Genomic DNA, 12,925 nt, shown 5'->3' with positions numbered 1-12,925 from the left:
GAGAGAGACATCGGCTTGCTCACTCGCCCGACGCTTCCTTCTTTACCCCGCCTAAAATATATATATTTATAATGCGTATATCGTGCGAACGGGATTAACAAACAGAGAGTGTACCATCGATTATCCCGAGACACGTTTTATATCTTCGATCGTCGTTATAGTTCGTAAATCCTGCTGATGGCAGTAATATAAGAAGTTTCTCATTTTCTTTCTTTTTTTTTTCCTTTTCTAGGTTCGTTTTTTACGGAGGTTGGACGCTAAAGTGCTAGGATACGACACATCCATGTTTAAAAATATGTTTAAGCCTAATAATAATACAATGTTCCATTCACGCTCATGCTCTCTCAATCATACTCTTTCTCTCTCTCTCTCTCTCTCTCTCTCTCTCTCTCTCTCTCTCTCTCTCTCTCTCTCTCTCTCTCTCTCTCTCATCGTTCAACACTGCACAAGATTCTCGCTCTCTTTTTGTTTTTTTTTTTTTTGCATCGCCGGAGAAAGCACCACTTTATAATACAAATTTGCTCGTCTCTTTCTTCTTGCCGATACATTCTAAGGCTTCAAAGTAGAACTCGAGCTAAGTCGATCAATCGTACACGTCAATCCCTTCTTCTGCTTTTTTATCTTCTTTTTAGATCGATCGATCAAACGAACGAAACGACTTTTGTGTCCCCTCTTTTATTACACTGACAATGAACGAAAAAAATAAAAAATAAAAAATAAATAGGAGTCATCTTAGAACGATAACGCGCGAGCTTTCTTACGAATTCCGAGGCCATTCATTGTTGAGATATGTGTGCACATTCGGTTCGCGTCCACTTGCAATCCACGTTTTATCGCTTTGTGTAATTCACTTTTTTTATCAACTTTTTTTTCTTTCTTTTATCGTTTTTTTTTTTTTTAACCTCTTCTTCTATCTAAGTACGACGACGACGAAGTATCGCTCGCATACGAATGGGCAGGTGGGTACACACAGTTTCACATTGTACGGCAAGGATCGCATTCTCTCTCTTTCTCTTTCATACATGCATATTCGCTATAACTCTCTCTCTCTCTCTCTCTCGTTCTTACTCTAATGAAAAGTTTATACGTCAATGTAAAGCTATATATTGACTAGTTTCTCTCACTCGACTCGCCTCAACGACGAATGGCCCGCTTGCATTTTTGTTTTCTTTTAATTTTTTTTTTATTTTCCGTCCCTCTAACGACGACGTGACACACACGCTTGTTTTCACGAATTTTAGAAAACGAATGGTATTTGTGTCTTCGCTCGTTACACGTACGTTTACACTGCGCCCACGTTCATTTTATATACTGACTTTTTCGTCCTTTGGAAATACCCTATATATCCGAATTAAAATCATTCTTTTCATATCGTATCTTTCTCTCTCTCTCTCTCTCTTTCTCTCGTTTCATCCATAATATTTATGTCCATCAAATTCGAACACCAGACTTTCAAAAGTCACAAATCTCTTTTCGAGAAAGAGAGATTCTTCTTCATTTTCATGGAAAGCTCTTGCACCGATTTATTTATAAGGCTTTCGCGCGTCTGCCAAATCACGGTTCTGTCGCGTACTCTTATCCGCGGGCAAGATTAATCCGTAATCCACGCCACGCATACTTTTTTTTTTAATGCTTACACACTACACCCTATCGCGGTAGATCATATAACGTTAGTGTTTTTGGCATCTTTGAAATACACAAATAGACTTTGGTATAAAACTTTTTGATAGTGTTCAGTACGTTTTTCTTTTTTTTATTTCTCTCTCTCTCTCTCTCTCTCTCTCTTTCTCTCTTTCTCTTTTTTTCTTTTTGTCTTCCTTTATACGTGTGTGTATCAAAGAACACTGCGGATAATATGTCACAGTAATTCTCATCTTTCTAGTAACACTCTTTATAATTTCTTTCTTCATTCTTTATCTCTTCGTTTTTCTCTCTCTTTTTCTTTGCTCATATTGCCTTTCTTTTTATTCGTTCGCGTAACGTCTACCAAAAGAGAGAGACCATAGCAATCAGTTTTTTGGACAGTAATTAACCCATTAAAAAGAAGGGCAGTGGAAGGAGAGCCATATATCGTTTTTATTGATCCAGACGATCTAGCAAAATTTATCCAACCACCAAAGCTTGCAAGATGGTGCTCCTCTCCTTCTGCGTCGTTTCTTACTTGAAGTGTCAACGGCTTTTTTGACGAATCTTATGTTGTAAGGATCTTCCGCTAGCTCTGGATAGATTTGAGCATCATGTATATATTCACCTTCGTAATTCGAGGCTACACCAACTTTCAATATCTCGTCCTGTTCGGCTACCATCCATTCGTTCGTTGTTGGAGTGTTAGCTTTAAGAGCTTCCCGTTCTCTATGCCAAGCCTTACGAATGGCAGTTGCTTTTGCGTGATGAAGAAGTCGTTGCTTTTCTTTCTCGGCTGTCGTGCCATATCGCAAATTGACGACGTAGCTGGTACCGTGTATCTTCACGTCGATCAGCGAGCTACTTCCACTGCCATTTTCGTTCTCGTGGAAAGTAGTATTCACTTGTCCACCGAGACGTTTCAATTGACCACGATCCTCGCTAGCTCTCCAAGTTTCTTCCTTGACGAAGTAAAAAGCATCTTGTTGAGCACTGTGAACGACGAACGTGAACGGTAGGAAATACGAACGATTGAACACCGAGGTGAAGACGTCACCATAAATAGCGTTCGCCGTTGGCACACTCGACACTACAGCCTGTCCATCGGCTGTTCTCGAAACAAGGATTCCTTTACCGAACGGTGGATCTGAGGCAGCACCTAAACGACTCGGGATTAGTTCACTAGTGTCTTTTTTAAGAGCTGATCGTGGTGGTGCTGAAAGGCTCATCGCATCACCAGAATGTCTTTGAGCAATGTGGGCTAAAAAGCCTGATTGAACACCAAGATTTCTCGTTCTTTTCTTCTTGCCAAATATAGAAGTACCTGGACCAAGAGCCGGTGGTACCAAACTATCGGGAAGCTCGTCAGGGAATAATTGAGGTGCTAAACTCTTTAGATCGTATCCAAGATGTGTGAACCATGATATGTGATCTAGAAAAAAGTGGAAAAAAAAGATATTATATATTTGAGTATATTGATCTATAATATAATTGATATTTATGTCTTTTACCTGTGGGTTGATTTGGTCTATCTGTATGCCTGATATCGATCGGATCGTTCCCGTTAAATCTATAAAGATGCAGATGCGTTGGTGTATCTATCCTGTCCAAGACATTTTCCCAAAGAGGAGACATCCATTGGCCTATCAAAGGATCGTAAACCTTTCCATTTGGCATGTGAACCAATGAAGTTACCTATCAAATTTATTAATATTAATATCATATTAATACTTTCTGTTAATATATATAAATAGATGTATATATATATATATACATTCTAAAAATATAAAATATAAGTTTATATGTATATATAAATATAATTCACCTGATCCAACAATCCGCCACAAAAATCAACAGGTAAGTACAAATAGGGGTTCGAATCATACACAATGTGTCCGTATGGGGATCTCATGATTTCTCTTATGCCTTCGCCATATTGATTGAAAATCATTATAGGCGTGCCACACTGATCAGTGGCGATATAATATTTATGTCGATAAACTTGTGCATAAATAAGATGGCCTCTATCGTCATAAACCAAAGACATTAGCTTTCCATCACGTGGACTATATATTTGGCTGACTTCGTGAGGACGTTTTTGATTGTTATAAAAGAATTGAGTCACGTTTCCGTAATTATCTTTTCTCGTTGCCAAACGATCGAGATGATCGTAATAATAGCGGACGTCGAATCGGCCACGTTTAGTGGCACGTACTAATAGACCTTTAGCGTTGTAATTAAATCTCTCTTCTCTAGCATTTTGAACCACAAGACCTCTATTGTCGTATTTGTAAAGACCTTCGCCGAATTTAATTATTCTATCCATGGTATTGTATTCCATGGGTATGGTGTTTCCACGATATCGAAGCGATAACATATTACCATTTCCGTCATATTTGAAACCCCATGGTTCTTGTGCTTCGACACCCGTTAATTGTCCATCGCAATCCCATGTGTAATTTTTCACGTTGGTGTACGTATTAACAGCAACGTTACGAGTATACGTCCTGGTTTGATTTATACGTCCTCGAGAATCGTGCGTGAATTCCATTCTAAACACTTCCAAACTGTGAATAGTTACTGTCACTTGAGTTTCGTGGAATCTATCATCGGTAATCCTTGAAAAAAGTGCAGTGCCATCGAAAACCGTAGTCTCGTTTATTTGTGGTTTCGTTATTTTAAATTGACCTATCTGTTCCAATAAGCCAGTTCTTGGATTGTAAGCCATGGTGTGAGGTGGTAAAGTTTGACCGCCTATTCTACCCTGTACAGCGATCAATCTGAAGTTCGAATCATAATCAAAAGTAAATTTGGCATTGCTGAGTCCGGTTTTGGCTCCGAAATCTATACGTTCTTCGACAAGAAGACCAGCACTATATTGATAATCCCATCTATATTCCACATCTCTTTCAGAATGTATGACTTCAGAAGGTAAACCACTTTCGGTGTACCTTATTTCACTTTTTCCATCACCATGAACGACTTCAGCCAATTGTCCAGATGTATGATATCTATAGACGATACGTGCGCCATCGCCAGGAAATACAGTTTGTAGAAGATTACCATCGTGACTGTAGTGTTGAAGATACGCTCTAGTACTTCCTGGTGGTGTATATGTTACTCGAAGAAAACCGAGAGAGGCTTGACAAGAGAAAGAATGTTTCGTTCCTGATGGAAGAATAATATGCCGTAGGCCACCGTCATCGTCGTATTCCAAAGAGAAATGTCTGTCGCTAGGAAGAGTTATCTTGGAAAGCATGTTGAAGTCGTTATAGGTATATCGTTTTGTGCCATCTTGACTATTGGTGACATCTGCCAATTGGCCATGTCGATCGTAACCATAAGATTCGTCCGATGCACCCCATTTCCAACTTTCTATACGATTAAATCTATCGTAAGTGATGCTAAGGTTATGTCCTTGTTCGTGAGGTTGCCAAAGTAATGGCAATCCAGCAGGATCGAAGATCACAGTCAATAGAGGTGTTCTCGTTTTGTCGTAGAAAGTTTCTCGCCTGAATGCTTGTTCAAATTCGACAGCGATTACTCTTGTATCGTTTACCCAGATCTCTCTATTAAGTGTCTGTTGAAAGTGGCTTACGTCCCCGACAAGATTATAAGTGGTGGTCATTGTATTTGTTAGTTCACCGAGGGACATCACTTGATAACTCCACATTGGTAACATTTCTGCTTCCACCGGCAAAGCGGCTTCAAGCAGAGGATGTTTAGTCGTCGCTGCACTTAATATTCTTCCACCACTAGGAAGACATACTGCCAAACTACTGTTCGTGAATGAAGTTGCTTTCATAATTTTCGTACCTGTAACAATCGTTGATACATAGTAATTATATAAAAGAGAAAATTAGTTGGTTAAATTATTGAAGATTTATAATTTGTTAAGCACACGTACCATCGGTGATAGTAAGCATTTTAGATCTCTCATTCTTCATTTCAAATTCTACAAATCTTTGTTTATCTCCTTTTGACAATGCTTGAAGAGGAGCAGATACCTGTACGGAAAGACCTTCGTCGTTAGAAAGATCCGAAGATAATTTTAATTTTTCTCCTGTTGGTAAGATTACATCAGTGACTCTTCCCAAACCGTCATAATTGTAAATATAGGTTTCGTCTCCCTGGAGAGAAAAGGGAAAAGAGAAAAGTTTTAATCAGTTTTCCTGAAATACGTATATGTATATATATATATATATATATGTATATGTAATTACCCCTGAACGACTCGTGAGTAGACCAGTAGAACCATCATATCCAAGAGCAATCTCCGCTCTACCTCTTTCAGATAATTTTTCGAGAAAACCAACGGCAGAAATTTTCAATTCGGATTTATGATCTTGAGTATTTTCAATTGTACTAACCACGCTACTGTAATCTCGTAAAAATTGTATTTTGTTTCCTGCGCTATCAGTTACAGTGGAGAGTTTGCCAAAACTAGTATTTTTACTGTATAGGAACGAATACCGAGTTTTTCCAGATGTTAGGTCCTTCGTAGATATGTGCTGACCATAACGATTGAACACGTAAACTTCGTTAGACGGAGGGAAGGGAATGAGGAACTCGCCACTTTCATCGTGATTCGGAAGATATGGTTGCAAAGCCAAAATATGTAAACTTCCTTGATCCGCGACGTGAACAACGCCATCAGGAGATACTGCTAAGGCTGATATGGCAGTGAACTTGGCATTCGATGATAAAAGTGTCTCCGTGCTACTGGTATCATCTGTGCAAGTACATGCATCCAAATCTTTTGTACTAGGAGTCGTATTATTACATTCGCATTGACCACGTAATCGTTCCTGTTGCTGTCCAGCAAAATGAGACATTTTTCCAGAGGAATCGACTATTCTAATAGAATTAACCCGATGAGAATCACTGTCGGCTATGTAAAGTTCACCGGTTGGGCTAAAACCAACGGCTAAAACCGAACCAAGAACGTCATCGGATTTCTTTAGATTCGTTGCTATAGTCGAATTTAATTTGGTGAGTTCGCTGGTGTTAGCATTGCCGTTGTTGTTGGCATTACTGGTACAGTGAAGAGGTGTACCGGCTACTACGCGTACTTTTAAATCACTGGTTAATTTCAGCACAAGTCTATCGTCAATGAAATGTAGGGATCCATCGAGAGGACTTAGAGTCAATCCTGTCGGCCATTGCAATTGAGCTTGATGAGCAGGTATAGCACCAACACATGGTGCCGGTGACCAATGATTGTGGTGACCATGATGTCCAACCAGTGTGTGTATAATACCATGTGGATCGACAGCGCGTATGTTTGTGCCATCGGCTATATACATAGTTTTATCGGCAGCAATCGCGATACCTGTTTAATAAGCAATTACAATCTAATAGGATAATATAATCACATAACAATAGAAACTATTGAAGTGATTTATAGCCGAGAACATAAATAACAAACATGACACAATGATTTCCGAATAATGTCATATTGATTTATGCTCTAAATAATCAGTAATTATCATTGTTTACCTTTTGGGTGGGCCAATTTTGCTCGTATCGCTGGACCCTCGTCTCCGCAATGACCCTCGTCACCCGGAATACATCTTTCACCGCTACCGACAACCGGTTCAATGTTGATGCTAGGATCCTGAACTTGTTCTAATGAAAGCGCTTTTAATATCTGATGTTTTTCAGGATCACTGATATATAGATGTCCGTCGGCAGGGGAGACACATAGATAGTACTGATAGGCTACTTGAGTTGCACTGTGGAATATCGTTAAGATTATTATTCGTATGATGGATCAAGATTACTTTTTCTTAGGAATTTGAACGTAAGTAGTTACCTTAAAATTAAAACGGTATAAACGTTTCCTTCGGGTGTAATTCTACGTACGAGATTAAAGTCACCGACGTAGATACTACCGTCTGGACCGCTGGTAAGAGCTACCGGTGTCAAAAGTCTAGCATCTTTGGCCAAACCATCACAGTTTTGACAGACCAAGCTTCTTTGAAGACCAGTACCCATTACTACTTTTACGGTACGTGGATATTGTTTGAAGTGTAACGTTGATCCATCCCCTTTTTGAAGGATTCCTTCGTGGAAGTTGTAATGATGATGGATATCGAGTCCCCAACCACCGATATCGGAAATGTCTACGTCAAATCCTTGCAAAATCGCAGTTTGAGTTTCCCATATGACGGAAGGGCAAGTAGAATGTTGATAACCGATTGAAATTCTTGCTTGTGCAACTCCGTATACTTTTTGCTTATAGACATTTCTCTTGTTCCATGCGAAAGTGTGCGTCAAATTGGGGTCGGCTTCATAGGTTTTTGTATGAAGTGAACCCTCGATTTCTACGTGCACGTGTACGTGCGTTAAAGATTTTGGAATAAATGGTCCAGTCAATTGCATTCTAACAGTAGAAAGGTACCCAGCAGCTTGACTACTTTGATACATCAAATGGAGATTAGATCCAGGTATGGCGATACTTTCTTGGACGATCTGTTGTAAAATTGAAGATGGGCTCATTAATAAAAAAAATATACGATATCGTTTCCTTATAATACGATAATAATAATAATAATAATAATAATAATAATAATAATAATAATAATAATGGATTTACTTAACGACGATATAACTTGGAGGGAACTAATTACATCATATAATAAGGCTTACTTGGCTCTCAGCGAATACCAGACTTTTCCCTGGCAAACCACCCACTTTTTCTGGCATCCATGTGCTAACGATGATTGGACGTAGAGTCTCATGATCGTGTTCCAAACATGGTCCGTGCTCGCTAAAGAGCCCCATGGAAATCCCTGGGAAGCCTATTATATTGTAAGCCATAAATGAAAAGAAACTAAAACGTAGAACACTTAAGGACGGAACAAAGACGGCACATGTGTACATCGAAGAAACAAGACGATAAAGTAACAGTTTCATTGGTCATTTTAAATATCCCGATAAAAAAATGAAAGTTATTCGAGAGATAATAAAAGAAGTTAATTAGCTATACCGCACGATCGAAATAAAAATAAAGACCTAATTGCATCATCGCAATTATAGTTGATATTTACCGACTGCTGGACTAGGTGGCTGATTAGATTTGTACGGCTCTCCTTCCTTGCTAAGGGTCATCACGACGGGTGGTAAAACAACGATCTGATTCCAGGGCACGAACACAGTCCTCGTAAGAGGTTTGAATGGGCTACGTTGAAATTGCAATGTCACGGCTCCTCCACCATTAACCAAAACGTCGAACCTGATCGAAATATGCAAATACCTTTTCAATCTGAGCGACTATACGTATTATGCTTTGGTGATCCATCTCAATAGAATCGATGTTAATCATTCATAAATATTTAACAAAGTTATTAAAATTTGAATCTGCGAATGGAATTATGTGGTCGAAATGATCTCCCCCACTTTAATTGATCTCCTTGTTTTCTCGCCAATGTATAATACTTTTACAGCCCTTATTTATTTTGTCGTTTGTATTTCGATTTGATTATTGATACAAGAAACACGATATATCAGACAAATAATAATATTATTTTGCGATTGAATCGTGATGTTTATCGAAACGAAATGTAAGGGAGAGGGAAAGAGAGGGAGAGAGAGAGAGAGAGAGAGAGAGAGAGAGAGAGAGAGAGAGAGAGAGAGAACACGTGCCAAGCAAAGTTGTTATTACTCCGATATTGTGTTAAAATATTAAGATATTATGTCAACGAGTTTGTTGGACGCCGTTCGGTAATGTTTCCTATCCACAATTTGATACATTACAGGAAAATGTAGAGAGTAATCGGAGGGTGGTGGGGAGCGGAGGTCGGGCTAATCAGATAGATTTGCACGGAGTAATTAGCAAGCTTTCGACATCATTAGCAGAGGCTTTGATGTGGTCTACCGTCCCAACTCCTCCAGCTCTGTATTTCAGGATTATCCTCACTAGGATTACTATATACCTGTCTGATATAGGTGTTTCGTGTCTCCCTCCCTTCATTACAATGCAAGGCTGATCCTATTACGAAGGACGTTCAAAACCCTGCCATACATGTTGCGTCCGTCATATGTAAATGCTAATATTACGCATACCTTTGAGGTGTATACTACGTAATTAGTGAACAGATTTGACTGCTTCCGGTAAAAAATTTTGAGAGAGAGGGACAGAGAGAAACAGAGAGAGAGAGAGAGAGAGAGAGAGAGAGAGAGAGAGAGAGAGAGAGAAAGTCATGCTTTCTCATATCGTGTTTGCAACCAACTTTTTTTTCATAATAAACCGAGAGTTAAAGATATATTAAAATAAAAAAAAATAATTACAAATAAAACAAAAAGACAATATAAAAGTAGACCAATTAGAGCTGCGAATTAATTTTTTCTTTCTCGACCATGATACTCCTACGAAAGTAAGAGAATGTTTATATCGTATTTTTCAAATGAACATATTTATATGATTCCCTTAAAAGACATTATATTATTATAGTCGACATAAGAAAAGATAATAAAAAGTCTTACCATCCATCAGCTCTGGTCAAGGTGAATCCAAATCGTGAGTCCCTGTCAACGGAGACTCTGATGCCTACTATTCCAAGTCCTTGCTCGGTTACAACTTGGCCTCTCATCACCGCAACACGACTGTTACAAATTAGAGATATATCCAGGTCCTCGAAAGTAGGACCACGTTCGCCGAAACGTTGAAATCCGCGGAATGCTGATTCGTTTTGAGAAATTTTGATTTTGATTATCGACAAAAGTAATAAAAACGATCATAAATCCAATTGGATAAAGAAAGAAAAAACGGAAAGGAGTTTTAGATAACCGGAAATAAAGCAATAATTTTTATCATTCATTTATATATTTTTTCAAATGAAAGAAAGATCGATTCCATGTATTAAATAAAATCAGCTTCCGCGGAGAACGCTTCGACGCGAGTCAATATTCTCACTTCGCTGCCAATGCGATCCGCAACCCCATTTTACGTGCGGCATTCGTGCGGCGTACGTGCGGCCGTCGTTCGTTTAACGAATCAAGCAAAAAAATAGAATTGGAAGAAGGGAAGACCGCGCGAGCAACGAAGGGGGTTTGTCTCGAAGATAAAGAGAGAAAAAAAGGGCCAGGAAGGGCTCTTTGGAATGCGAAGGAGCACGATGCAGTCTGATGATGCACTGCCGGTTCCGATCGAGAAGCGATAATATAGTAATAATATTAATAATAATAATAATAATAATAATAATAATAATAATAATAGTAATGATAATGATAATAATAATAATACTAACAACCATACAAGTCTCAATCAATTTTACAAAAACTATAGTTCCGTGATTGCAAGGATGCTTGGAATTTTGAGGCTGGTTGTGTCACGAGTCGAGGGTCGTGCACTAGAAACGATGCACGTTACGTTCTCTCTCGCGAAAATTAGGTCGACGACGAGACGGCGGCGAAGTGGGAACCATGTTTCTTAGTTTTTTTTCATTCTTTCTTTTTTTTTTTTGGTGGTTTTTTATAGCTTGCTAGGTTTTGAATTACGGGATGAAAAAGATGCTAATTTGACGCGAGGCAGGTTGTGTATGAGAGTGAAATAGATAGATAGAGAGATAGAGAGAGAGAAAAAGAAAGAAAGAGACGGAGTGAGATAAGGGGTGGTTTCGTGATGATTCGTGGAGATTTTGTGATAGAAAGCATGCATAAATATATATATATATATATATATATATATATGTATATATTATAGTATATATGTATATTATATATATCATGTATAAGATATGTAATTAGAGGCATAAGAAAAAGAGAGATATATATATATTGTATATAATTTTGAGGGTGTCAAGGTTTAAGGGCACGGAGGGTGTCAACTGGATTTTATCTGTGATTTTATAAGACGGAATATGTCAAAGCTGAATAATTTCAAGCGATTCTGTGTGGCGGTGATTATAATAATGAAAATCGATGTTAGAGGTAGAGCGAGGTAGATACAATATATATAGATATATATTTATATGCGCTACCGCATATGCATATATGCATACGGTTTGTTACGCGATATCGCTCAAAGGGGAAGCGTTATAACAACGAGCTTTTCTCGATGCTTTTCAACGTCGTCGTCAGCGTCGTCGTCAGCGTCGTCGTCAGCATCGTCGTCAGCGTCGGTAGAAGTGAGATATAAGATGAAATTTGCAACGTACTATTTCTCTTTGGTCTGTTTATCTGTGTATGTGTGATAGTAAGAGAACATACTCGCGTAACAAATCGTATATATGTCCCTCTTTAATGTATAAATAAATATATAGAAATAGATGCGTATTATATATTCGATTCATATATTTACTTATACATGTATGTATATATATATATATAAAGAAATATATATGTATATATATATATATATATATATATATATATATAAAATTATCTCTCCCTAAGGGATTGCATATAGGGTTATTGTCGTTCTTGGAGGATTACATTTCCCCCACGAATCGATGTAACGCGAATTTTGCTCTATTATCTCTTATCTATCTCAATTATTTTTTATTTTCATGATGCACCGTGCTGTCAGTCGGAGGACCTGAGGATCAAACATTGCTGGGGAGCTGATCCTCCAAGTACGAGCACAGCAAGGTGGCAGGCACAGTCGTCTCACTACTGTAAGTCCAAACCATAGTGAATGGTACAAAGAAAAAAAATTGATATATATATATATATATATATATATATATATATATATATAAAATGAGAGAGAGAAAGAGAGAAAGAGAGAGAAAAAAAAGTTGAAAAAACAGATAACTTTTGAACACACTGAGAGAGATTCTTTAATGTAAGACAGACACCAACCTAAAGGATATATATATATATATATAAATATATATATGTATGTATATATATGTATATATACATACATATATACATACATATATATATATAAAATGGAAAACGAAAAAGTGAACGAACGGTGTCTCGGTTGAAAAAATTCGAATGACGCGAGGGATGCACCGACACGCCACTGCGATTCTTTTTCTCTATTTTTTAATTTTTCTTTTTCATTCCCTTCTTTTTTTTTGATATACTGCAATTTCGACGAATTCTAGATATACTATGTATCGTATATATAAGTATATACGAAATATACATACATCTTGATACTTATTTAATTATTCATTTATACAGAAATTCAAGGAACGAGAAAAAATCAGCCAACGACATTCCTTCTCTTTTTAAACGTCACATTAACGCACTAATTATTTTCATTTGAAAAAATTATGATTTGTAAGAAATATTATAATAATACAACAATTAAATTCACGAAGGAACAAATCGTATTGGACTTATT

General features: G+C 37.7%; 1 protein-coding gene across 7 annotated transcripts in view; it reads right to left on the bottom strand.

The window, feature by feature from the left end:
* Positions 1-1,766: 1,766 nt before the first annotated feature.
* LOC122627723 (teneurin-a) overlaps positions 1,767-12,925 on the bottom strand; it is a 473,567-nt gene continuing 462,408 nt past the window's right edge. For 6 of the 7 annotated variants that reach the window (XM_043809105.1, XM_043809108.1, XM_043809106.1 and 3 more), the window contains 10 exons: positions 10,111-10,230; positions 8,676-8,860; positions 8,275-8,426; positions 7,439-8,097; positions 7,123-7,358; positions 5,847-6,955; positions 5,531-5,753; positions 3,449-5,439; positions 3,135-3,318; positions 1,767-3,055 (listed from right to left, as the gene is read on the bottom strand). In XM_043809105.1, the coding sequence (XP_043665040.1) occupies positions 2,094-3,055; positions 3,135-3,318; positions 3,449-5,439; positions 5,531-5,753; positions 5,847-6,955; positions 7,123-7,358; positions 7,439-8,097; positions 8,275-8,426; positions 8,676-8,860; positions 10,111-10,230 (5,821 nt within the window). In that variant the 3' untranslated portion in view covers positions 1,767-2,093. The remainder of the gene's footprint in view (positions 3,056-3,134; positions 3,319-3,448; positions 5,440-5,530; positions 5,754-5,846; positions 6,956-7,122; positions 7,359-7,438; positions 8,098-8,274; positions 8,427-8,675; positions 8,861-10,110; positions 10,231-12,925) is intronic. The other variant, XM_043809107.1, reaches the window with a different exon arrangement.

Source organism: Vespula pensylvanica, chromosome 3 (assembly GCF_014466175.1).
Source record: "Vespula pensylvanica isolate Volc-1 chromosome 3, ASM1446617v1, whole genome shotgun sequence".
Taxonomy (NCBI): domain Eukaryota; kingdom Metazoa; phylum Arthropoda; class Insecta; order Hymenoptera; family Vespidae; genus Vespula; species Vespula pensylvanica.
This window is presented reverse-complemented; position numbering and strand designations above follow the sequence as displayed.